Source organism: Dryobates pubescens, chromosome 9, assembly GCF_014839835.1.
Source record: "Dryobates pubescens isolate bDryPub1 chromosome 9, bDryPub1.pri, whole genome shotgun sequence".
NCBI classification, from domain to species: Eukaryota; Metazoa; Chordata; class Aves; order Piciformes; family Picidae; genus Dryobates; species Dryobates pubescens.
This window is the reverse complement of record NC_071620.1, coordinates 25,128,987-25,155,978: the sequence shown is the minus strand read 5'-3', so window position 1 is coordinate 25,155,978 and position 26,992 is coordinate 25,128,987. Positions and strand designations below refer to the sequence as shown.

The window sequence follows — 26,992 nt, the reverse complement described above, 5'->3', positions numbered from 1 at the left end:
TTTTAACATCCAGCTATTGGGGAAAGCTAGAAACTTGTTGCTCTTTTCAAATACTAGGGTTCATAATGGCTCATTTTATTGGAAGGCATAGATTAGCTGATGGGAGTTTATTATTAGTAAGCTTGGTGCTGGTTTTCTTGACATTACTAAGAGTACAGGAGATCAAACTTCTCTCATCCATGACTCAATTGCCCCTCCACCCTCATTCCCCTGAAAGTTTTTGAGTAGGGCTAAAGGGAGTGAATTAAAGATGAAATATGCTCCTGTTTTAAGTTCAACGACATCATGAGAGAAGTGTTTTCTCCTGTTCCTACATACCAGGCTCTTAAGTCCTTGTGGGCAGGTCAGCAAAATAGGACATAACATTTTTGTATTGCTCCTCAGTATTATGGAATGGCACATGACCAGTGAGTGCATTAACTTGGGAAATGCTGAGGTGACTGCCAGGTATGTGAAGCCTGTGGTGCTGGGTATGTGTCTTTGCTTGTCAGGAAGGAGAGAGTAACAGTGGGCACTGGCTCCTTTGCAGTAATAAGACCATCATGGTCTTGCATTATAGCACACACAGAAAAAGCCTTTTTTCTGAACTGGCTGGGCAGATGAGAGTGTGCAAGAAATACTGAAAGTACAACCTCTACAGATGCCAAACCTATCAGTTATGCCCCAATATAACCTCCAGCAAGATTTAATTTCAGAAAGATTCAGAAGTTGTTTGCCTAGGGGATGCATGGGAGTTGGTTTAAACAAATACAGAAACTCAGTCTTACCTGGTTCTACCTACCTCCACATGCAGCTGAATCCCCATAGCAGAGAAATTAATAGCATACGCACACATGGAAAGCTCAGCTCATTTTCTGGACTGGAACAGACATGATGACACTCCCTGCAACAGTCCCTAGCACACAAATACACTCCCATTTGCAGCAAAGATTGGCTGTCCAGATACTCCACCAAGTACCAGTTACTCAGAGATTTCACTACCTACACCCACTGGTTAAGTATATTCTGTCTCCATTTCTCTTAAGATTTTGGGAACCATGGGGCTTAACCTCATGTCAGCCCTTGTTTTCCCCTTGGTTACATACTTTTCTCACTCAGCAGCCCCTCTTTTAGATGGAGGACTACACTGACTCCCTCAGAAGTGGGATTTGTTTCCTGACAATATAATGCAGTATGTTACATGCAAAGAATATCCCATTATAATTTTAGGAAGCCAGATGTTTTTGCTGTGTCATTCCGGAGGATTTCCGTTGTGCCCTGACCTGAACAGGCTTTTGGATTTAGAGAAAGAAAAAGCCCTACTTTTTTTCTTCTATTCTTCAACACATTGATAGTGCCATCTACAACTTAGTATGACTTACAGTAATGTGACCTATGTACTCACAAAAGAGAAAACGAGGCACGCTCATCCTACTCCTCACGGGCACCAGCAGTTACGTGTTACGTCTCTGCTCATTAAGAAGACAATGTAGGTTGCTTCTCTGACCACGGAAAAGACTCTCCAGATGGACTTTTTGCCTAAGAGTTGCACAATGGTATTCAAGTTAAACTGTGATCATCAAACATGCGATGAAACATGCTCCCAAATCCTGCTTGAAAAGTACTGACACACGCACTGACTTCAAAAGTCTGGCAATCCCTTTTCTTCCCAAACCATCAGTAAGAAGTGATAGGGGTATGTTATCAAAAAGAAATGTTCAGGCACATACTTCTTCCCTGGCTATTTTCCCTCCTTTTAGCTATGATACTAACATTCCCTATGCTCCACAACATTCCCACCTCAGAGACCTCATACCAGCTGCTCTCAGCCTGTGGTCCTGTGGTGTTGTATCCAGTACAATCAACAAGCACTACACCCAGCTGAGTGCAAGTGGCATTTGCAGCCCCTACTACACAATTTAGCAAAACAAGAGGACCTTATATGAACATTATCTTTTCAAAGCATTTGAAGAGACATCAAAGTTTGAGGAGCCCCATCATTCAAACTTTCTTCATCTGGAAGCTTGTGCACTGAACAGCAGGTTTTAATGCAAAACCTCATCCTGTCAAAAGATGTTAGCGTTCCCAAGTATCAGGGCTCACAGAAACAGTGATCTGTTGTTTACATGAACATACCTCTGCTACATAAAGAGCCTACAATTGCATTATTTCTCTGTACAGCATTTGGGTAACTTCTCACCAATTTAGTGCATCTTCAGTCAAGAAAGTATTTTAGAGAACTCAAGGATACTAACTCTTCCATGTATTGTGTTACCATCAATTTCTCTGTCATGGGAAAAGCTTCCAGTGGATCTTCCCTGGCAGCACATCCTTCCTGAATATTCTGCCTCTCAATGCAAAAAGTCTCTTTCAGCAATAAACTGTGACAGGTAATAACAAAAGAGAGTGGGACAAAATCAGGTACACAATGCAGTGACAAGCATAAGAACTCCATATTGTTCTCTAACCTTTCACGTAATTTTGAATTGCAAATAGCTTAAGGATAGCAGAAGAGGGAAACGAATGTACACAATGAAAAATGTTTTCTGCTTCATCCCTGACAAACTGTGAACAGAGTTTAGCTGCAAAACCCAAATCTTTACAGCTGAAAGTAACTTTTCAGCCTAAAATGATCCTGGTCTTTCACTGGGAACAGCTGGTATAAACTTCTGCTGGTCAAAATTCCCTGGCTAGTGAGAACTATAATGAATTTCCAGAGTTACAGAGTCAGGCATGTTTTATCTAAAAGCAATCACAATACTATACTACAGAACACTCAACACTTAGAGCAAAGGCAAATATTATTTTGAAAAGCACAAAAAAAAGATACATCACTGCAGTTGAAAACTAATGTTATGGCAATAAAGTAACGTACTTCGTTGCTTTTAAAACAACTGAAATATAACCAAACCTAAGCTTTTAAACTCCTTAAAGCAAGAGATCAGACAAATATGTCAAATATGTTTAATTATTATTTTTTTTTTTTCTTCAAAATAACTGATGGCAAAATAAAATATTTACATCATGTCATACCATGTAAACATGTAAGGTCACTGTACAAAGAAATATACATGCAAAATAAAGCAAAAGAATAACTAAAACGATAAAGGAAATAATACACAAACAATGATATGAGGTTGGTACGAATACACATCCAGTTTCAACATCAGTTTTCTTTTAAAAAGTTTCTGTACAACTTTACAAAAAACAAAACAAAACAAAACAACCCAACCCAAACAAACAAAAAGAAAAAGAAAAAGAAATAACAAAAAAAAAAATCCCCCAAAACAATAATAAGAAAAGGAATAAATAGAATACAGTGAAACCGTGACGCTCAAAACTAACCCAAGCTAGCTTATGGCTTAAGCCCCATATATCCAACTATTGTGGGATGCTGGCCTGGTTTCTTAAAACATGTTTCTTCACACAAACAGAAGATGAAAACACACTCACAGGAATTCAGTGATGTACAGAAAACCATCTCTGTCTTTTTAAATAGCTCACATTAATATTACTTCAGCCTTAAAAACAGTTGCTAAGACAATTATATTATGTGTCAGATTCTCCTCCTCTGACCACTACTTTCTGAACGTATTCTTTACCAAAGAGCACAAAATGCATTTGTTCGTTTCACAGGAAGAAGTAAACATGTATTTGAAAATTCTAAAAAGTAGTAAATGTTGAGACTGAGTTTGGAAAAGTCGACTTTGGCATTTTTGAACATAATAATACATTTTTAAAAGTGTCACCCTACTTTGTAACTGGTTTGAGATTTGGGATACAAACACCCTACCCTCCCCACCCCCTCAATAATCCCTAAAATGACTAGCCTTGACTAAGTTCTATGCTAACCCTCATCTTAAACTAGCAACGACAGTGTGGTACAACACACCCAACCCCTGCCTACCCAGAACCCCCAAACAACACAAACCAACCCATAAAGCTCGCCGTACTAAGTATGTGCTTTTTCTATATATTTATTACAGTTACAACAGAGGTCCTCATAAATAGTTGCATAAAATGTTAAAGCCACGACATTGCACATGATATGAAAGAAAACAAAATCCCAAATGAGTGCATTTACAGTATTTCATCCTGCTGTATACTGCTTGACAATCGGGTCAGCAAGCTGGGCACCAACCTGAAGTCCTTTTCTAAAGGGACAGCGAGTACTGACCCAAACTGAAGACCCGCACAGTGGTATACCACCATTTAGGAAGGAGGGTTAAAAAAGGGTAAGGGGAAGATCAGGGGGAGGAAATTACAGACCAAAGGAAGGTAACAGTCTATATACAAGTAAGGCCTACATTTTATCAGAGCAAAACGATTCATTCTATTTGTATGCAAAAACTTTGAGGTTGGATGCACTTAAAAGCAGAGTCTGATCTCAGTGCACTGCTATGTGAGATACATACAGGCGAGGCAACTGGAAAGCTCTAGGACCAAGTGAAAAACAGATGTTATAAATGGAGGCTGTATCAATGGGCAGCCATTTTGGTGAGTCTTCTCCAGGCATGATTTCATTTTTGTTTAACACCAGTGCTTTGAACATAGGCATTTCTTCCTTGAATAAATCTTGAAAATGGGTTAAGTTCACTTGCAAAATTCAACTCTTGTTTATTAAAAAATTTTTTTTTGCAGAAACCTGAATAAAATACTGTTACTGTATCACTCACAACTGCTTTTTGCAGAGTACAGTGCTATTGTCCTCCACCCCAGTGAAGTCTGCATCACCAGTCCCCCCGCACCACCCTGTGTGGGCACCCTGGAATGCATTTGCACACGAACATTCACTAGCAGCTGGTTGGCTTGGGGTTTGCTTTCCTCAAAATTCAAGTCAACAGCTGATTTGTAGAAGGAGTCTATCTCCAGTCTGATTAATTAACAGGAGGAGTCCATCTCCAGTCTGATTGATTGGCAGGAGGAGTCCATCTCCAGTCTAATTGATTGGCAGGAGGAGTCCATCTCCAGTCTGATTGGCAGGTGAAAGAGAATGAGAGAGAACTTCAAGCAAGGTCAAACTCTGGGCAAGAGCCTGCTCTGTAAGAAGTTTTTAATGCTACGGATGGGTCGAACATCATTCTGGTGTTTTCGCCGCTCAATGAATGAAGTCAGTCTGGATATGTCAATGCTGTCAGCACTTTTGCTATTCCCCAGCTGCAGCCATTGCTCCTGGAGGGCCAGTGCAGCCGAGGGACGCTTAGCTGGGTCATCCTGAAGTAGGAAGCATACAAAATCTTTGGCCTTCTGGCTAACTCCTTTGAAGTAGTCATCTGGGAAACTAAAGTCTAAGCGGCAAATATTCAGGCAAGTTTCCTCTACACTTTCATCCAGGAAAGGAGAGACACCACTAAGAAGGACGTATGTGAGCACTCCAATGCTCCAAACATCTGAAGTGAGGGAAACAGGATTTCCAAGAATAATTTCAGGAGCTGCAAACTCTGGGTTTCCAAGTAACTGGTGGATATAATAAGTGGTATTGAGCTGGACTGCATCTCCAAAGTCAGCCAGTTTTATTGTTGGCTTAGTGGAACTCTGGTCCACCAAAATATTTTCAGGCTAGAAAAAAAAAGCAAAAGTTAATTTATGTTTTTTCCAAGTCAGTCTAACACACATTTTGACATTACTGTTTCCAGAGAGTGCTGTCAGCTCGAGAGTGTAAGAAACAACTGCAAAACTACAAGGATTGCTGCTGAATGCCAGCTCTGCAAAGCTCCTAAACAGTCCTAAAAAGGCTTCCCCCAGAACTACAGTATGCAATGTGTAGTTTCACCTGCTGGCACCATAGTTTTTCCAGGAAATACATACTGCAGATGTTCATGACAGCAGCTCTGCAAAGCTTAAGCTTAAAACCCAGCAATTATAAATAGAGGATAAATAAAGCAACTGCTTTATTTCCTTTATGACAGAGACAACAAAACTCTTTTATTTAAAGACTTAAAGGTCTTGTCAGAATTTTTATGCTTTCAACAGAATTCAGCTTTACTTGGTGATTGTTTACTGTAATGCAGCTGTACAGATAGAAGTCAAGCACTGTTTTAAGACTATGGCAGCAACAGATCCTGTTAGATGCACATGACTTCAAGAGAACTACCCCACTACTGGTGAGCTGAAAATGGCATTATTTTTTGGTTTGGTTTCTAATGCTCCTGCTCCTGTAACTGTGGTATTATCAAAATAAAAGTGACTTACCTACATCAACTTTTTAACTAGTTCATCTGTATGTTGCCTGAGACTGAAACAAGTACATATGCCACAAGAAAAAATTACATTTTGGGTCTCCATGATATGCAGAACAGATTGGTTCTGCTTGGAAAACAGAAGTATGTGAAGGGAAGATGCAGATTCTTTTTGCCTTTTCTCACTATGACCCCATTCAGTTAAAGAGACCCTGCCTAGAAAGATAATGGGTCAGTACTAAAATTCCTTATTATTCAGATAGAGATGGAAAAAAAGAGGATTTTCTAATTAATATTCACATCAAGACCACCTTATATAGCTTTACCTAATAGAATGCACCAAATCCTTGGTGCCTCAAAATTCAAAGGGTAGAACAGGCCCAAAGAGGTACCATTCACATAGATATCATAGCCCTCAAAGTGCAAAGATGAGAAACATTTGCAGGAACAGAGGAGCAGCAGCCTCTTTCACAACATGATACTTCTTGAGAAAGAAATGGATTTCTACTGCAAGTTTCTCAGAAAGGAAATAAAGCAAAACTGTTCCTATCAGCAATTATTTCCAGCACAAAGGACCACACAGAGCTTTGAAAAGAAAGCACAAGGAATTAAAAGTTTCATCTTTGTTGGCTATGACTGAACTAAAGCATTTGGGGATGGAGCCCTGATCCATAACCTTCATACAGTCTCAAAGTAATTCACAGTTCTATGTTCCCAGCTGCAAGTTTCCTAGAAGGGGGATGTTTTTGTGCCCAGAATGGTGCACACTTCCAGTAATCTCATTCGCTCCTCACCTTTAGGTCCAAATGTGCTATTCTGCAGTTGTGAAGATACTGCACAGCTTCCAGAATCTCTCCCAGGTAGAGTCTGATCTTCCCTTCTGTGAGATTTCCCCATCGCACGACATAGTCTAGAAGGCGACCCTGGTCAGCCCTATTGGAATTACAAGGGTTATATTCTGGATTAATCCATGTATCAGAACTGAAAGCAAAAACCTAACAGGCCACAGATGACAGGAATAACTCTAGCCTGCAGCACCTAGAAGACAGGACTAGGGTATGAAGAGGAGATCTGATATCGAGCTACCAGATCACAACATTCTTAATTCACTTGTGCAACTGCTTGGTGTAAAATAATTCCTGGACCTTCAAACTAAGATAATCATCCACCTAGCAGTTTAACATCTCAACTTATTTCCTTCTGAGTATTAAACTCAGTATTTTAATAACAGCATTTGACAACTGCAATATTTTACTTAGGTGTTTTCAGACTTCGATCAAAGTTCCTTATTCACAGGACCACTATAAATGTCCCAGAAAGTTACAGATATTGTTGAAGTCCACACACATTTCTAACACTAGTATGTAGTTGGTGGAGGTCTCAAAGGTATCAAGAAGGCCAATGAGCTGGGGATGCTGGAGATTCTGCATGACTCCAAGTTCATGGGTAACTTGGTCTCGCTTCATCAACTTCTTATTCACAAATTTAGTGGCTACTGCTCGCTTGGTTCCCTTCTGGTCACACTTCTTAACGACAGAAAATCTGCCCCTGGAATACAACGTTGAAAAGAAAGAATTAATTGAAAGGACATTTACCTTTTGAAAGATACCTTTAGAGAGAGATCTAATTTTAGATCTCTAATAAGCTACTCCTACGGAGCAGTTTCTGGACATAAACAAGTTTTCAGCACATGCATCTTCTATAAAGCGTGTCTGCATACATAATTACCTCCTGAGACAGATCTACTTTATGGCATTTGCAGAGAAGTCATGTCAGAGTAGTATCCAACTTTCAAGCTAGACAAATGGATAGTCTATGTGACTTATTTTGCCCATTTTTGATTTTTGCTGTCTGTAATTTCCATATCCTAAATACAAAGGTTCAGGAGAGCTTCACTATGGAAGCATCATCAGACACTGTTAGGCATACTGAAAAAAAAATAATCCCTTAGTCCATGAGACCACTCCAGCCTAAATATATTCTGGTTTTGCAGTGCCATCTAGTGCTGGTAAAACTTTAACTTCCTCATTTCTATTTAATCCAAAGTAATTCTGGTCCTTTTAGGCTCATGTGAGTATTGTTCAAAGTGAATTTCAGTTTTTGAAAGAGAAGTTAACATTTCGACATAGCTTGGAGATCAGCACACAGAACGCACCTGCCAAGCTCAGCCACTTCACTGTAGAGGGAATCAAAGTTGTCTTTCCAGATTACAATGATTCCATCACTTCCAGGACCTACAAAAACCAGAGGACAGTATGGCCAAAATTTAATATATTCAGATTCTTCTCAGAACTAAATTATTTCAATGATAAGCAATGTATTGTTTCAAATGTTTGCAGAAAGAAATATTTAGACTTCATATTCAGTTTGGTAATAGGTTCCAGGAAGAATTTGCCTCAGACAGACTGGCCCCTGTCACCTTTCTTTTGAAGCTGAATGTATCTGTATTGAAAAGCAACTCACAATGTCATATTGCCCATCCTCTTGTAGTTCAGAGAATTATATCTGTAACTAACTTCTTGATAGTTTATAAAGACTACAGCAGCAAAGGGTACTCCTCACTCTTTCCACAAGATAATTCACAAGAATTGCCTAGAATCACATGGCAAGTCCTTCAAGTCCAAAGAATTGGAAAAGACTTTATAGTTTGATGTTGAAACTGTACTTTGTGCTACAGCTTCAGAGTTTCTGTTTTGCTCTTACGGACTGGGGAAACGAAGGGGAGACAAACTGGGACCAGAACTTTTGTGTAAAAGTATTAATAGAGCTGAATAAGAGGGCTAGCAAAATACAGCTGCCTGAATTTTGGAGTCTAGTTGCAGAGTAACAAAGGCATATCAAATTCTGGTTTAGTTTTGATTGAAAAGTGAACATTTGCTTTTGGATTAGATCAGTAAGCCCAAGGACTGTGGCTGAAAGAGAGTAGTTTGCAAGAATTCTATGACTCTGATTGTGACTGAATTCAAATTCTGTACTGGTGTAGGAAGGACACTCATTACACTAGTTCCTCAAAGCACAGTTTCACACTAATTCTTGTCCATCAAGAGCTTTTTATTCCCATGACTAGAAAACTTCATTGGTTGAGACAGTCAGTAGAATCACCCTGTCTTGTTGATCTCCACGTGACATAGGGCGGCAGCAAGACAAACACACCAAAGCAGCAGAACAAATTCTACAGCAGAAACTCATTCAGGTGCTGTGGAAATTGTCTGAATAAGCAATCTTGGCAAGTTGAAAGAAACAGCAAAAACTGCCAGCCTAAATCTTCCCTGGCGCAGCTTGAGACTGTGTCCTCTTGTTCTGTCACAGGTTGCCTGGGAGAAGAGACTGACCCCCACCTGGCTACAACCTCCCTTCAGGTAGCTGTGGACAGCAATAAGGTCTCCCCTGAGCCTCCTCTTCTCCAGGCTAAGCAACCCCAGCTCTCTCAGCCTCTCCTCATAGGGCTTGTGCTCCAAACCCCTCACCATCTTTGTTGCCCTTCTCTGGATACATTCAACTCGACATCTTTCCTAAACTGAGGGGCCCAGAATTGGACACAGGACTCAAGGTGTGGCCTAACCAGTGCTGAATACAGGGGCAGAATGACTTCCCTGCTCCTGCTGGCCACACTATTCCTGATACAGGCCAGGATGCCATTGGCCTTCTTGGCCACCTGGGTGCACTTCTGGCTCATGTCCAGCCTACTGTCAACCAGTACCCCCAGGTCCCTTTCTGCCTGTCTGCTCTCCAGCCACTCTGACCCCAGCCTGTAGCACTGCGGGGGGTTATTGTGGCCAGTGTGTAGAACCCAATACTTGGATGTGTTAAATCTCATGCCGTTGGACTCTGCCCATCTGTCCAGCCTGTCAAGGTCCCTCTGCAGAGCTCTCCTACCCTCTAACAGATCAACTCCTGCCCTCAGCTTGCTGTCATCTGTAAACTTACTGATGATGGACTCAATGCCCTCGTCCAGATCAATAAAGATACTGAACAGGACGGGGCCCAGCACGAATCCCTGGGGGACACCACTAGTGACTGGCCGCCAGCTGGATGTGGCACCACTCAACACCACTCTCTGGGCTCAGCCCTCCAGCCAGTTCCTAACCCAGTGCAGAGTGCTGCTGTCCAAGCCACGGGTACAAGCTGCAGCATAGAAGGCTGAACATAAGGAAAAACTTATTCACTGTGAGGATGACAAAACACTGGAACAAGCTGCCCAGAGATGATGTGGAGTCGTCTTCTCTGGAGACATTAAAAACCTGCCAGGATGCATTCCGGTGAGACCTACTCTAGGTGGCCGGGCCTTGGCAAGGGGGTTGCAATGGATGATCTTCTGAAGTCCCTTCCAATCCCTAACATTCTGAGATACTGTCTGTCTCCTTGTGCTTTCCCTGTTTCTAAAAATGGAGGATTCTGAATACTTAATAGAGAAATAAGTGAATGTACAAACACACTGAAACTTATCATAATGTCATCACACACATCAAGTAAAAATGTTTTGGTTTTGCTGTTTGCCTTCAGAACACAGGCAGGTTGTCTTACTTTCATTACTGAAATAATGTAACTGAAGTGTAGAACCACGATGCAAAGACAAGGAATATACATTCTCCTACACACTGTGGCTTTATAATTCTACCCCAGCAGCATATTAACATGCAAAGTAACATTAATCTTACATCAGCACACTTTAGAAATCATACATTTTAGCACAGCAACATTCATAGAGACTAAACTAAGAAAACAGATGATAAAATATGATGTTGTCACAGTCTGAACCAGTATTGACAGATAAGGTAAATGCATGTTCACAGTACTGCATAGGCATCTTGTCTGTATGAACCTCTAATTAGTTACATCCTAAAAGTGCATCTATTCCTGCTGCAGTGAGTAATATAACACAGGTGAAAAGATTTGTTATAATACTGCTTTAACAGAGAGATGCTCAAGAGCTGAGGTTTTCTTTTTCTTGTACTATGGGTAGTTGACACTTTGCATGCAACCTACCTAAAACTCGTAGACTGGCAGAAGATGAAACCGAACCCATATCGTTTGCAGCTATACATGTATAGATACCATCGTCTTCTGCAGTGACACCAATGATTTTCAGTGAAGCCTCTCCTAAGTCACTGGAAAACACAATGGCATCTGTTAACTTCATATTCATTTTACAGACATCATGCTATGGAAACTGGATGAAGTTGGATTGACACTGTCAATATTTCTTATTCTCCAGTTGCTATCTCTCTCTGGACAAACATTACTGATCCTGTCCCTGCATTTCAGAAGTGTATACCAGAATGTGAGCACTTTATGTCCATTGAGTTTCTTGGAGTATCCTACAGATTTAGAAAAACATCCTCACTGACACTGTCTCAGCATGTCCCAAGCTCCATTGTGTTGGAAAATCAAATGCCTCCCCTGTTTCTTCCTGCTTCCTCTAATTTCTTCAAATTATGAAAAGCCACATCAAGATAATTGTTGTTCTCTTTCTGGAAGGTTAGCTTCCATTCCTGACACCCAGCATATAGAAGCTGATTAAACATTTGTACTGGCAGAGCATTAACCCCTTGCAAGAGGGCTCTCCCCTTCAATACAAAAGACACACCTCACCACACCTTTGGAAACCTCAGAATCTGGAAGAATGAAGATGGAAGGAAACGAAAAATGGCTTCATCTTTTCCTGTGCTCCAGAGCAGATACAGAAAAACCCATGCAAGACCAGAAAAGAAAGGTTCTGCAGTCTTCCTCAATCTTACTGCTCAACCACCCTTTTTGTTTGATGATTTGTCTTTAAATGGCTGCTTAAATCTTCCTCTGTGCCATTCTGGTATGTTTTTTGACCATATGCCAAGGACCTGAACAGTAGATAATTTTATTTACAGAAGTCTCTAACAAACGTGAATACTTGGCAAGTCCTCTCTACACTTTTCTAAGCTCAAGATAACCCTAACATTTTGTTATTCTTTCACATTATGGCATATTTTCAAGGTTTTCATCATTCTTACTGTTTTCCTTTGGATTCATCTGAGTTACATGCAAATTATTTGACTGACTGACTTGAAAACTATTTACCATTGTCTTCATCGCATAATTTAATTTCAGGGGGAAAAAAAAACCCAACAAGTAAATTTTAGGAAAATTTCATGATTATTATTTCTAAAAATCTGTCAGAGACAGGCTACAATTCACTGGATGTAATTCTGTAACAGCAATAAATCACGGTGAATTAAACCCAACAAATCTAACTCTTAATCATCTCACAACAGTCCTGGACGCAGTAGCAAAGCTGCCACAGCATCTCTGCCTCCCCTGGGTATAAAAAGAATTATACTCAGTGAAAAAGAAAAGGCAGCAGCAGGAGAAGGATAAAATAAAAGGGAAACATGCCATCGAGTTTGTGAGTAAGCTGAGCTATACCACACAACCTCTAAGAAGACGACATAGTCTTCTATCTGTTAATGAGAAACTTCTCCCAAGAAACCCCTTCATTTTGAATTAAGGGCATAAAATAACCCATTTCTTAACATTGAAGTTACTCATTAAGCAACATCTTTGTATATAAAAGAATGCTTTATAAAAAAAAAATAACCTCTTCTAACATGCAGTTTCACATTCCCAAATACAGCAATGTTTCTTATGAATCAGGTGTCAGGGTTACTAGTTAGTATGCTAAGTTGTATCATAGAAAAGTTAAAAACAGACAAAAATATTAATTTCTGTGCCTCAGTAGTGAAGACAGTGGCACTGCCAGGTCAGTAGCAACCAGAGGCTTTTCTTTGCAAACACTGTAGTGTGATCTGAAAGCAGTCATTCTCCTCAAAAACAACAGTGTGCTACTAAAGGAAGTAAGAGATGGGCAGGATGGCATGTCATACCACTGGTGTGTCAAAACATACTCTTCTACATCAAGCACTAGGTCAGTGTGATAGAACCACACTGGTTTCTGCTGTAGCTGATCAAGAACACCAGCTGAATTTTCTTTTGTGTTTAAAAATCAACTGAATGTGATGTTGGGGTACTGCGTCCATTGAGGAAAGTTGCACATTTCCTGAAATCTCAGATGTCAGGTATTTCTAGAGGCAAACTTGTCATTATGCTTCAAAGCTAAAAGCTACCCAGAACCAAGGAGGCTAACAGAAAATGTAGCAGTTCCTGTTACACATTAGACAAATTACTGTACCTGTATGAAATGCTGTGATGACCGTCATTGCTCAGTGTGTTGTGATCAGGACCTTTCCAAGTAACTGAAGCCTTGGGGCGACCACAGATTTTACACCTAAGCATGATGGTCTCTCCTGTCTCACATGTTACCTCACTCAATGGTATTATAAACTCTGGGGGAACTGGAATAAAGAGAATTAATGGCATTAGGTCAGTTGAAATTAATAAATCTGGTTTTCTATTTTTTTTGCACTCTCACTTTTTCATTAGACAAGTTAGCATAGTATTAAACATAGAATACATAGAATAGAATACATAGAATAAACCAGGTTGGAAGAGACCTTCAAGATCATCGTGTCCAACCCATCAACCAATCCAACCCACCTAAACAACTAACCCATGGCACCAAGCATGACATATAGCATTAACTGTCTCCATTATACAAAAAGAGCCTACGTATGTCTCCATAGAAAACACTCAGTTCCTGACATAATTCATAACAAGCACATTTAAACAAAGTAAATAATGTTTTGATCAAATGCTATTTAGTGCAACTTCAAAAACAATAACTTACCATCATAAATGTAATTGGGGTTGAGAAGCTAGAAAGAAGAAAATAAAGAATGAATGCCATGATAACCTTATAACATCTTAAATAATTGCAGAAAAAGCACAGTGATGAGTTGAAGTTAGCTGTACCCACAAAGATCCAAGAAATATCTGAACATAAGAATTTCTGCACCACTCTACTCTTTCTGCAATGTTCTTATTCTCATCATGCTGGCAGGCTCAAAGATTATTTTCTTCCTGTTTTCAGATTTGGCAAACACTCTGTTAAAAAACCACTGTTGCCTCTAATTGCTTCATGTGAAATTCTGACAGAAGCTGTCTTTAAAGAAATCCCAACACAACTTTTTTTGAGAACTACTTGATCTCTGTGACACTTACCTTTACAGAAACCTTGTTGGCAAGTCCTTCTCGGGATTTGCGGTAACCATTTTCTAGCTTGCCTTCCCTTTTGCCGTCTTTATCTTTTTTCTCAGATTTCTTCCTTAAACGGAGTGCTGTGTGCCAAGATGCTGACTTCCTGAATACAGAATATGAAACTTTGGTGTTTTTTTTTTTTCAACTCAATGTAGTATGTTATACTCTCGACTTTAAAATGGCATTGGGAAAGTATGTCAAAATGCAATTTCATTGTATTAAAGTTTACTGAAATAAAGTACATTAAATACTCCATAAGGGATGCTATCTGTGGTTAAAACTGCAAGCAAGCTAGTAAGATTAGCCTGTAGTTCAGGATGATCAGAGGGCTGGAGCACCTCTCCTATGAGGACAGACTGAAAGAGTTGGGGCTGTTCAGTCTGGAGAAGAGAAGGCTCTGAGGTGACCTCATTGTGGCCTTCCAGTATCTGAAGGGGGCCTACAAGAAGGCTGGGGGGGAATTCTCAGGATATCAGGTAGTGATAGGACTAGGGGGAATGGAATGAAGCTGGAGGTGGGGAGATTCAGGCTGGACATGAGGAGGAAGTTCTTCACCATGAGAGTGGTGAAGCCCTGGGATGTGTTGTCCAGGGAGGTGGTTGGGGCGCTGTCCCTGAAGGTGTTTAAGACCAGGCTGGATGAGGCTCTGGCCAGCCTGATCTAGTGTGAGGTGTCCCTGCCCATGGCAGGGGAGTTGGAACTAGATGATCCTTGTGGTCCCTTCCAACCCTGACTGATACTATGATACTACTATTTCTTGAAATCAATGCTGGAAGGGTAAACTTTATATATGAAAATATGAACTGTCAAATGCAGCCTATAGAAGCTTTACATGAAGTCTAAGAGCTGTGAACTTTGATAGAATTTCTCTCATTGCAGGTTTGAGAGAGGTCTTCCTAGCACAATCATTCACTTTCAATAGGTTTTTGACTCAAAGTAGCTATCCAGGAATTCTGAAGTTATTTTTTTCACTTGGAACATTCCTGACTGTTTTCCTAAATAAAGGTGTACAGCCTGGGAACTCATTCTACTCAATAACCAGTAACTGTTGCTGCTCTTAGATCATGTATTCTTTCATCAGCTTTTCTCAGAAGAATGCACTACTACAGCTTTTAAATACAGAGTATGAGCTTCTTTTTTACTAGCTTGCATTTGTAGTTGCTAAGGGACCTCTGAAGTACTCGTTCTGCTTGATCTTCTTTTAACCCAAACCATTCTATGAATCTATTTCTAAGTTCTGGTTTAAAACGTTTGAAGTTCTGTCTAAATTGGATTTTTTTCTTCCTAGTCCCCTTCTACAGTCGCCCAGGCACTCACTTGATGGTTCCATCAGGGTTGTCAATTATGACTGCACTGGTATGCCCCAAGACATAGCCGGGAATCCAGCCCTCGGCTGCGGGGCACTGATCAGTGGCGGCTCTGAACACCAAAAACATGTTCTGTTGGTTGCTGGCGAGAATCTGCACGACCTCTCCTTGGTAGACATTTATCTCATCCTCCTTCACTGCCGTGTAATCGTGTGTCACCAGCATGGTGGAGATATTGCTACTGCTGCTACTTTCACTCTGCAAGCACCAGTTGGAAGCAAAAAGAGAGGGGGAAAGGAAAGAATTGAGTTTAAAGTTCATGATGAAGACATTCTTGGACTGGTACATTACCTGCATAATCCACATAATTTAAGATGTAGCCAAAGAAAAGAGCTGCAATTTCTCTTCTTACTCTGCCTATGTCTACTTATCTTGTACAAATCACTCTGATCTTCTAATACCTTCACATACACGTGCTGCAAAGATTTATTCCTGTTAATTTTACTTGGACTGCTTCCTTTAACTGAGTCTGTTCAACTGGTCTTTCATTCAAGCTCCTATACTGAACCTTGTATTTTCATCAGGCAACAAAACTGCAGCACAGCATGTAGGACCACCTTTTGCTCAGAGATGCAGCTTCAAAATCGTAATCATTACCTCATAAACACTGGAAATTTCAACAATGAAAAAATACATACAGTCTTGCCTAGCACTGTCTGCCAGATCTCAGACACCAGCCTTCTGCACACAAAACACAATAAAGTACAAAAGAACAAAGCTTTTGACAGTGTGGCTCAAAACCACAAAGCTTGGCCTTTGTTCAATCTGTACAATTGGGTCCTTTTAATGCACAGGATGAGGTAAATTACTGCAATAAGAAATTACTCATTTCTTGGGCAAAATAGGGCCACTGAACTATGAGAATAAAGCTGTAAGTCTCATTTCTGGTTAGTGACTATGATAGCTGAGTGTTGTTAGCCGTTTATCATGCACTTCCAATTAGCATCCATGAATATTGTTTGTTTCCCTGCTGAGCAATTGCAGAAAGTTAATTATGGATGATCAGGTCTACATTAAAGTCATACTACTTTGCAGAACAAACATGGTCATGAAGGTACTGAAAATTATTAATTTAAGTAAGACACATTTTGTGCTTTTCCATGCATTTCTCAATGAAGTTTAATACATGGAAGTGTGAAATCTATTATCAGAATACACAACCTATTGTCTGAAGTAAGTTATTTCCTTCTTGAAACAAGTTAAAACCAAGGCTTGTATGCGTATGTGATGTTCTTCATCTCTGTCCCTACTTCAAACTGTTTCAGGTCACTTTTGCTTGTGACCTGAGCTGAAAATCAGCACCCAGATGTAGCTGAAGACTACTATCACATACACATGTATATGTACATGTACATGTATATGTATATACAGCATAACCACACCTCGGAACTACCTGTGTGCTAGTATGGAATGGAAAACTTGGCACACAGGATTAAAACAGCGTCATCTTTTTTCTCAGAACTGCTAAATATTTCTCCCCTCAGCACTGTGATGCAGCAAGGGTCAGTGAACAGCATGGTATACTGGGAGCCCTGAAACCCACATCCTCTTCCAATTTGCTAATGGCCTTAGGCAAGTCACTCTATCTCTTGGTACCTGTGCTTCCCCATGAGTGCTTTCCCCATGAGAACTTGGCCATTTAGAAAGGAGCAGTCTCAGATTACTCATTCATAGCATGTTTGCCACATTGATGCTTGTGTTTCCAGTGAGCCTGTACATTTTATTCTAACTGAACTATTTTGTCCAGCTGGGTGGTTGAAATCCATTCTGCCTTATTCTCCTGTAAGGGTCATGAAGCAAATGCTACCACAGAAAGATCTCATCCTGGATTGTACCTCTACTAAAGCATACTTATGCCAATTCCAGATGCTATATTTCCAGAGGGGGAACCATTTTGTGCAGCCTAGAGGACTTTTGTACTAGCAAGCCCATTCCATGACTCAGGCAAACTGGAAACAGTGCGCACACACACAAATGGTTAAATCAAACTAAACCTTCACAACCCATTTTCTCTAGCCTGTTGAACGTGGTGTGAAATCCTGCTAAAATATGTTCTATAGACGAGGCAATATATGAAACGTTATGACCCATCTCAATTACCAAACAAAAAGAAACAGTTGTGAACAGAAGGCATGCTTCCAGATACCATTTTACAGTAAGATAAAAACAAGCTATGGTGCCTTTGCAGAGATAGTATCAAAATTCAAATGTTTTGAAAACTCAGTGCCATAGTCTTTCTTTTCCTCTCTCTTTTTTTAAACGAAACAACATCAACTAATACTATGCAAGCCTTGTCTGCATATAAAACGTGTAGCAATTGTTAAATACTCAAATGATACCAGATAGAACACTATCATCACATTTTGACAGACTGAAGATAAACATGACAGAGCTAAAACAAATGAAAAGCTGAAGGAATATCAAAATAAAAATACAACACATGCAAAGCTCAATTTTTTCTTCTGAAGCTATTATAAAAGTAGGTGTAAGAACTAAGAGGTCAAGAAAGCTCCGTGTGTTAAACAGTTCTACAAAGAAATGCATGCACTTAAAAAAATTCTGGCAAGGTAAAAGTGATTTGCAAAATTGCTACTGAATACTATTTGTGAGAGAGTGGAAAAACAAACATTTGTGAACGCAACACTTAAGAGAAAAAGGAAACGCGAGTTTAAAAAGAGAGGCACCATAGCCTGCCTACCACATCCATGGCAAGCGCCTTGAATTGTTTTGCTCTGTGTTTGCATATGCCCTTGCGACTGCTGTGTTGCATTTCCTGGTGGACATTATTACAGAGAACGTGGATTCTGTTGATACCCCAGCTTCTGCACAAACACAGCATTTAGTGCATGCTAAAAGGTTGAATCTCCAGATGCCCTAAACCAGTTCTTCTTACAAAGTGGAAAAGTCAAGTGGAGCCACTACTTGTTTTGGTAGCAGTAATAGGAGGATTACTTTAGCTACGGTCTATTTTGAGTGGATTCCAGGAAGCTTCCTCGATCAGACACAGGATTTAAAAAGACAACGTTGTAGATCAACTAAGGCTGAAAGGAGAGCGGGGAAATAATAAATTAATAAATAAATAAAAAAATTTCAAGCAGCCCAGGGTACTTCTGTAGATGTCTCCACAAACTTTAAATTCAACAGGACAATGGTGGTGGATTTGTGCATGAAAGGGAAAAAGCCCCAAGGCAATCTGCCAAAATCTTGAAGTCAGATTTAAGTGCTGGCCGCAATGCATACCCCAAGGTGTTCTGGCTGCCACACTTCAGCATGTTAATTATGTGCCTTCAAATTAGAGACGAAAAAAGCAAGAAGAGCAAGTTAGTACCAGCCTAGTGATCTATGTTTTCAGCAGAGGCAGAAATCGCATGTTAGCAGTTGCTTTTGTGTCTGTATACATACCCATGATTCTATGTATACATACACAGAGGTAGATAATTGGTTTTTAATACGCAGAAGATATTCAAACAGTTGATTATTTCAGAGCAGTACAGCACTGGAGAGCCAGAAGTTAGTACGCACAGAAAGGGAGCATGGGAAGGTTTTAGAAGAGCTTGCAGGACAGAGGTGCTCCGCTCTTACCCCATTACTCTGGGTGGAGTGAACTGACTGCTCGCTGGTCGAGGAGCAAGTGCTCATGCGGTCTGTGTCCTTGCTGTGTGAAGAGTGGCGGTGGACCTGCCGCTGGAGGGAGTCACTGTCCCCAGGGAAAGTGAAGGAGCCAGGGCGGCTGGCAGGGGATGCTGGGATGGAGCTCCAAAAGGAGCCCTTCTGCAGGGGGCTGCTGGGCGGAAAGGTTTCTTTGCCAAAAGGAGAAGGGAAAGTTGTGGAGAGAGGAGAGTTCATTGGTGACACAGCTCCTGGTCTTGGCTTTCCAAGTGTCAGTGATGCTATGCTGTTTCTTGATCGACTGTCCTCTGAGATTCCTCGCGAGTCTTTCTGGGCTCCATCAGATGAGCCAGAAATGTTTCCTGCTGTCTTCCTGGGACTTTCAATGACTTTCATCTTGGGAATCTGCTCAGCTTCTCTCTGAGGACCATCTGGCTCTGCACTGGGAGGATGCCTGTCTGGCTGGCTCAGGCCAGTTTCTAAAGAGGTGTTGTAGTGTGGCAGGGAGAGATTGTGAATGGACATACCTGACATCTTGTCTCCCTCTGCTTGGGCCGAGGCTGCAGAGGAGACCAGGACTGGGGAATGGTGTCTGACAGGCTGGGGGATCCGGGATGGCCGGCTACGGCTGGAGCTGGGGATGCCACTACAGCTGCTGGGGCCACTGCTGTTACCGCTGCTGCTCCCAGTGCCGCCTCCACCACTACCGTGGTTCCTCTGGTACTCAATTGGGGACGTCAAGGCTGCAATGGGGGTGAGAGGGGAGGCGATCAGGGAAAGGAGGGCAGGAAAGGGAATGGGAACAGTTTAAAACAGACGTATTTACTGGCAAAAGGGGAGTGCTGTTAAAACAAAATAAATTCCCTTAGCAATAGTGGTCATGGTGTAGACCTCAAATCACTTTTCTGTATTGTACCTTCATGACCTTTTTTAAAGATGAAAAATCTGAAACCAAGAAGAAATGTTCTTCTCTAGGATCACATTGTCAGTCAGCAGCCAAGCTGGGCAAAAACAGGTGTGACTGAATTCTCAGCTTGTTGTTCCATCCATTACAACTCTTAAAAAAAAAAAGAGATCTAGATTGGGGCCACAACTGATGAATATTAAAATATGGCAAGAACCTTCCAGTGCCACAGTAGGCATTAACACTTTCTACTTTTTTCGTGAAGAATCTGAATGTTGTTGCCACAGTGACAACAGTGGACACCAAAATAACACAAGCAAAACATATTCTGAATACGTACTTCCACTCGAATTTAGCTTTTAAAAGCTTGCATTTGCTTAAAAGAGGTACACAAGCTGTCTTGATTCACTCCTACAAAACATTTGAGACATTTCACCAAGAGAACACCATGCAAATTCAGGCTACAACTCTTACAATAAATGCTAGCATCTGTTCTGAAGCAGAAATGAGGCACATAATCCCCAACTGTTCTGTATTAGCTCAAGGAAAACTTGCAAAACATTTCAGAGCTAAGTAAGAACAGATTAGAGAGAAATAACTCAATCATGAACTTCCAGTGACAGGAAATAACTTACCATTTAAAAAGTTGCGCTGGTTTTCTAAAATTTGGTTAATTTCATGGATCCATAACTGGCGGACTCCTGGGCTGGCAGAATGCAAAATAAAGGTCTCCGTGACATCGCCCGTTCTTGATGATAGTGCAAATTTACATGGATCGCTGTCCACGTTTTCCTCCAGAGAAAGGCAACTCACCTTTATGAAGGAAAATAAATAAATTACTCCATGTATTTTATGAGAAACATACCTTTAAAATCTCTGATGTAGGACCTCAGAGTCAGATCTTTGAATGATGTTAATTTTTTCCTTCAGTAAAATACCACCGTGAAACTGGCAGGGAGGTTGGAGTTCATGATCTCTGAAAGTCTCCTCTAACCCCTACCATCCTGTGATTCTGTGAATGGATTACAGTAAACTAAGGATTAGTGTACAACTTACTGACATACTGTGCCTCAATGATCTCCAGCTGGTCATTATGGCCAGTGCTCTCTATTGTCCCTCACTCTCCCTTCACATTACTTAAAATGCTAAGCCTGCTATGGAGTTCTACCACTGACCCACCGTAAAGGTTTCTGTTGCAGATAGAGCAATCACCTTGGAACTGGCTGTCTAGCCAGCACTAAACAGAATGCTCAGGTGACAGGCAAAGCACTGAGATGAATTAAGGGTCCACCTAAAATGTTTCGTGAGCAGAGCTGGTGGGCCCTAATATTATGAGGGCTTTTTTTAGGGAAAGCTTGAAGTGGAGGTAAATGCTTTTTATTTGAGGAAGAACTGACATATCTAGGAAGGTGGAACTACTTAAAAATGTTACCTAAACATTTGGACTAATTTCAGCTGAAACAGAAAAGAAGGGATACATAAAGAGTTATTATCTTTACTTACTTTGCAATGTGGTGTACACACAGCACAGAGCTGAAGACTAAACTCTCTGAATCCTTGTTCAGCTTTGTACAAGGACACCTGTTTAGTGTGCTTCACATGGGAAGCATCAGAGCACTAGGATCCAAAGATTTCCATTTATCATCAGAGTGAGCACTATTTTTTAGGAAATAATTTCAGGAAATGACTGACACTTCACTGTGCATTAAGTCAAAAGGGACTCCACATTGAATCAGGAACTGTTACCTTAGAGTTTGTGCAGGGGACACAAAGACTCACACACAACAGTTACCTTGATACTGTTTTTAAACAAGAATCCGGGCATGGAGAAACCTTTCTTTTTATCTAGCAGCTCACTGAAAATGACAATCTGCTCAAACAGGAAGACCCGTCTCTCCTTGCAGCGTGGCAGAAGTCCCGTATCCTGGTCTGTAACCAAGAATGTGTCCTGGAGCAGGAGCTTACCCTGGGCTACAATTTTACCCTAAATATAGAAGCAAATGGAAACACAGTTAGAGCAGGTCCTTCCTTTCTTTCCCTAGATGCTTGCGCCAAATTAGCTTTGTCTATATCCCAATTTCTGAGTGTCACTTACTGTTATAGTCATTGCTCCTCCTATACACAAGACATTGTACCCTTTCTCAAAAAAACAATCAAGAAAAAACCCTCAAAATATCCACTCCTACCCTTTTAAATTCATACTACAATTTGAGGCTTGTCACCTCTATTCTCAGTAACTCCCACAGTAATGCAGATATTCTTCCAGTGTCTTCCAGGGTGCCAAAATCAGGAAGAATTCAAGTTCATACCAGCATCACAAAGTAAAAAGTGCTTTCCAAGTAGAACATGTGACTGTGGTCTGCTTGATGTATACTTTTTTAACAGCCAATTTCCATCTCTTAGACTTAGCTAAACAAGAAGGGATAAAAGTTGCCTCAGGTACTTTACTCTGCCTTTGTTTACACAACTCAAGTCAGGTCTGCTCACCTTCTGAGAAATAATTATGTCACTACTTTTTGCAAGTCATTAGTCAATAAGAGAACTGTAATAACACCAGTGCTTCCTAGATTTTTCAGGAGTTACCTAGTCTGGGGGACACAGTAGGCACAGTTTACCAGCAAAGAGTCCTTGGCAGGGCTAAAATTTGATTTTTCTTTTACTGCTTTTTTGCATCAGCTAATGAGATTGTGAGTGAACACTTTACTTCATTTCTCCCCACAACATTAATTGTTGATTTCTACAGAATGGGGCAAAAACTCTAAGTAAAACTCCAGCCAACTTACATCAAATCCTTGCAGGCGGCCAACATTCATCATGTCATTACACCGTTTTGGTACTATACACATGACCTCTACAGCTCTCTGTTCAAGACAAATAAAAAGTCAAAGCTTTATTTTCCAATTGAGTTAGTGGCATAAAATTTTGTTTCATTTGACATGGTTGTGTTACAACAGAATTGCAAAAGGTAAACACCTAATATTACACTCTCTAGAAGACTAGAAGTGGAAAGTGACTGTGAAGACAAGAGACATTCAGAATAAAGAGCATTTCAGTCACTAGGAAAAGATCTCTCAAATACCTCTAGTTCTGTTGTATCAAGATTAGCTTTCTTAGAATATTTGAGGAAGTCCTGAAAAAATGAAAAATAAATGTGTTATTTTTTCATATATCAGAAAAGAGAAACCTCACAAAATCTGAATTTGCTATCCTCTGTCAGAGAATGATACACTGAAGGAGACCCAAAGAAAAAAATATTAAAATATCTATTCACTTTTTTTTTGTTTAGCTCATGTGAGAACATTTATTATGGCAACCTCTGTGATACACAAGGTTGCACTTCAGTGATCACTTGTATGATATTAAAATGGTTGCAGATATAGATGGAAAAGTAGGGATGAATCCAAACAACTGATATCATATGAACATCTGAAAACAGCTAGGATATCCTTCTCCCCTTCATATGACATTGGGATAAATTCTAAATATTTCCATGTCACTCACTTGAGTTCATTGGATCTTTAACAGTTAAAAAGCAAAAGCAAAATTCTGCTCAAGTTCCTCACTGCAATTTTTATAGCTATCTGAATAAGTTTGGTAAACAATCATAGGACATTGCTTACAAATCTGGGCTCTGTTTGGGAGAAGGGTGGAAGAGCATCAGCAATTCTTAGAAAAGGTATCCATGAACGCATACGTTACCTCAGTTATCTCAACGTCACTTTACCTTTAGTAGCAGCTGGTACTTCATAATTCTCTGCACAGGTTTTATTAGCAAGTCTGTCAGCTGAAGTCTGTGTCCTAGGCGTTGCTTTAGATCCTGAGGGTTGTAAGACAAACACTTTTTGTTCATTCAGTTAGAAAACTTTTGTTGTGCTGAGTTAGGAACACAGTAGGATACATCACTGTTAATGGCTGTCAGAGCAGAAACTGGCAAAAGTCAGAATAGAATTTAATCTTCAGTTTACAAAAGCTTATCTGCATCTGCTTTGTTTCTGAAATATTCCCCTCTCCAAACATCTTCTATATTGTTTTTCAAAAAGATTGTGTAGTGTCATGCAATTTTTCAATCACAGGCTGTATACAGTCTATTTTCAATAGGATCTTTGTTCATGCAAAACTGCCACTTCATGTAACACACACTGTTAATTGCCTGGGCTGGGGTTACTAAGGATGAGACTCTAATGATTAATTAATAGCTTATACCCTTTAGTTTGCTTCCCTTAGAAACAAATTCATCTCTAGGAGCTTGTATTACATTTAAGAAGTCAAAACAGAAATTATGAGAAATTATCATTTAAACTAGTAATGAAGACATGTGTTGCCTTTTTCTTGGGGGGGGGGGGTGGTGTGTGTGTGTGTTCTGCTGCACAGATCTGATAATGATTTGTACACACGCTTCATCTTGCATATATCCTCTCTCAGGAACTTACCTCAAAAAATGTATCAATGTACTCTGAGACAATGTGCTCAGACTTTGGTTTGTTTTGGCAGTAAACTATGTACATGTGCAACCTTCTCTCCTAGAATAACAAAGACACAGAATAATAGATACATCATCATCAAGAAAAAACCCATGCCAGATTAAAGTCTTAAATAAGTACAGCAGTTCAAAAGTATGAACTTTAAAATGTCCTCTTGAGGAAAACAGCTACATATACAGAAATTACTGACAGGTTTATTTGGGACTATCATGCTGATTTTAGAAAGGCAACACAAGTCAAAAAGATAGAGAATTGAAATATCATATTATTAATTTAATAATCTGTTTAGTGTTCTAATAGGTTAGAAAAATAACTTCCTCCTGTTTAATTGCACAGGATAGTTAGGAAGAATCTTGCAAGTCTTCTGTTCAGTACTTGCTGTCCTAGTGGGGTGAAGATGTAGGTGCTGTAGCCTGGAAATAGTATTCCTAGTAGTTTTAACTCTGATTCTGTATTTTGTGCATATGCTTTTAATGCCAAAATAACAAAGAAAAGAGAACATAACTTCACCCTTTAAGATTCATTCTTGATTACTGACCTTGCTGGTTAGGAAACACAGCAGTAAGTTGTGTCTATCACCTACTCCACAATCTTTCTTATCATTTTGCTAAGATCAGTTTTACTGTGAGAGCCTTTGCTGCTCAGACTTAGGGAATATTGATCATTGAAGACAAATGGAAAATGAAAAAGGAAGAAATAAGATAGAGATTCAGAAGAACACAGAACAAAGCTTAAGAGCAGGAACTGAATCATCATGTTCTAGCTTACGGACAGGGTTTTACTTGAAGATGCTATAATAGCATTACAGCTTGCCTTTCCATCTGGAGTGGTAGGGGTGCCTTTCAAAGACAACTCAATTACAAATGTACCAGGAGAAAGTCAAAAAGCAATCAGAAACAAGAGAAGTTACTTCCTCCAGGTTTCCCATTTTACCAGTGCTAGAATTCTCCCCTCTCCCTATGCCTTTTTGTCAGTTTTTCCTTCAAATAATCCTTCGGAAATTAAGCAGCTCATTCTTCATCATTAGTTGAGGAATTAGGCCTAGCTTCCAGTGTTACTATTCCATGAATGTTTGGTTCTGTGCTAGTTTGCTACCCTGGTATTGACTTCAAACACAGGCTTCAGGAAAAATCTGAAACCCATTAAATCTGCTTTAATCCACCCTGTCTTCAATCGTTGCACACTTGTGCAACTGATCGTACTTAGCAGGCAAGTTTCCCTTCTGCTGTATTGCAGAGTACCCTGAAATATCATCTCAAACAAATACTAAACTGTATTTCTACACAAAGAGACACCGGAATGACTGATCAGTGGCATGTCTAATGTGTCTTGAATTTTGACATCTAGTTTCTAGTTAACTAGTTCATTTGGTTTCTTTCTGAAGTGTTACAATATTCACATGTGTCACATAGTCAATTCCTTCTCACAAATAAATAAAACTGAAAAACTGGGGACTTGTATAAAGCTATAAAAGGTACTGTGTTGGACTAACATTAAAACCTACAAATTTCTGGCACTTTCAGTTCTTTCCCCAAGTGAAGAGGGAAGAATATCAACCACTACTGATTCTCAGAAGGAGAAAGGATACAGAACCAGAATGCACTAAAACTGGAAAGAAAAATGAGTCTTTCCTATCTTTGTTTCATGTGTTCCATGCTACTGCATGGATACTTGGGATTAGAAGGCTGGTGTCCTGTGAAATGACAATTCCCTGCACTGAACTGGAACTGATTGAGAAATGAAATCCTCATTCATATTTCCTCTCTACATGAAGATATTTGGGACAAAAATTAGATGTTTAGTTAGTCTACTTACAAGCCCTTATAAGGAATCTTTCCACCTCTCACAGTGAAGAATATTTCACAACATTTTCTTAATCACATTGTACCACAGATAAATCCTTAATAATCAGTCACATTGGTCAGAAGCAGCAACAGCAGTTTGCCAATGACAACTCTTGCACTTACATGCTTAACAAACAGAGATCCCAGTTTTTCTGGATCTTCAAGGCACTTCTCCAACTCTCCTAAAAAGAAGCTGAACATAAATAGACTAAGTACTTTTTTTACGATAGCACACACTAGAGCAACAAGGAATTGCAAGGCAAAGTGGTCTTACTACAAGGTCCACTGTGGCCCCCATTGAAGCTTTGGATATCAATGCATGACTGAAATGTTAACAGTGTAATATTCTAATATAGGTTCCCAGAACTACACACTGAATCCATGGCAAGATGAAAAAATATTGCTCTTCATTAATAAAATTCTTTATTTTCATATCATGATTAACTTTTCTTCTTCCTACTCTGAATGCTGGAGATGCCTGTATATATCCACGCTAACTTCT

The 26,992-nt window shown here is 40.0% G+C and overlaps 1 protein-coding gene across 3 annotated transcripts in view; it reads right to left on the bottom strand.

Moving 5' to 3' along the window:
* Positions 1–3,801: 3,801 nt before the first annotated feature.
* Positions 3,802–26,992, bottom strand: part of TRIO (trio Rho guanine nucleotide exchange factor) — a 255,068-nt gene continuing 231,877 nt past the window's right edge. Inside the window, exons 41-57 of one of the 3 annotated variants that reach the window (XM_054164267.1) lie at positions 26,614–26,683; positions 24,596–24,685; positions 23,890–23,982; positions 23,245–23,295; positions 22,949–23,026; positions 21,958–22,149; positions 20,801–20,978; positions 19,235–20,004; positions 15,603–15,850; positions 14,250–14,388; positions 13,876–13,903; positions 13,321–13,483; positions 11,145–11,266; positions 8,314–8,392; positions 7,506–7,706; positions 6,953–7,091; positions 3,802–5,538 (exon numbers count right to left, since the gene is read on the bottom strand). In XM_054164267.1, coding sequence (XP_054020242.1) covers positions 4,996–5,538; positions 6,953–7,091; positions 7,506–7,706; positions 8,314–8,392; positions 11,145–11,266; positions 13,321–13,483; positions 13,876–13,903; positions 14,250–14,388; positions 15,603–15,850; positions 19,235–20,004; positions 20,801–20,978; positions 21,958–22,149; positions 22,949–23,026; positions 23,245–23,295; positions 23,890–23,982; positions 24,596–24,685; positions 26,614–26,683 — 3,184 coding nt within the window. In that variant the 3' untranslated portion in view covers positions 3,802–4,995. Of the gene's footprint in view, positions 5,539–6,952; positions 7,092–7,505; positions 7,707–8,313; positions 8,393–11,144; positions 11,267–13,320; positions 13,484–13,875; positions 13,904–14,249; positions 14,389–15,602; positions 15,851–19,234; positions 20,005–20,800; positions 20,979–21,957; positions 22,150–22,948; positions 23,027–23,244; positions 23,296–23,889; positions 23,983–24,595; positions 24,686–26,613; positions 26,684–26,992 lie in introns of those variants that run through there. The other 2 variants (XM_054164268.1, XM_054164269.1) reach the window with 2 other exon arrangements.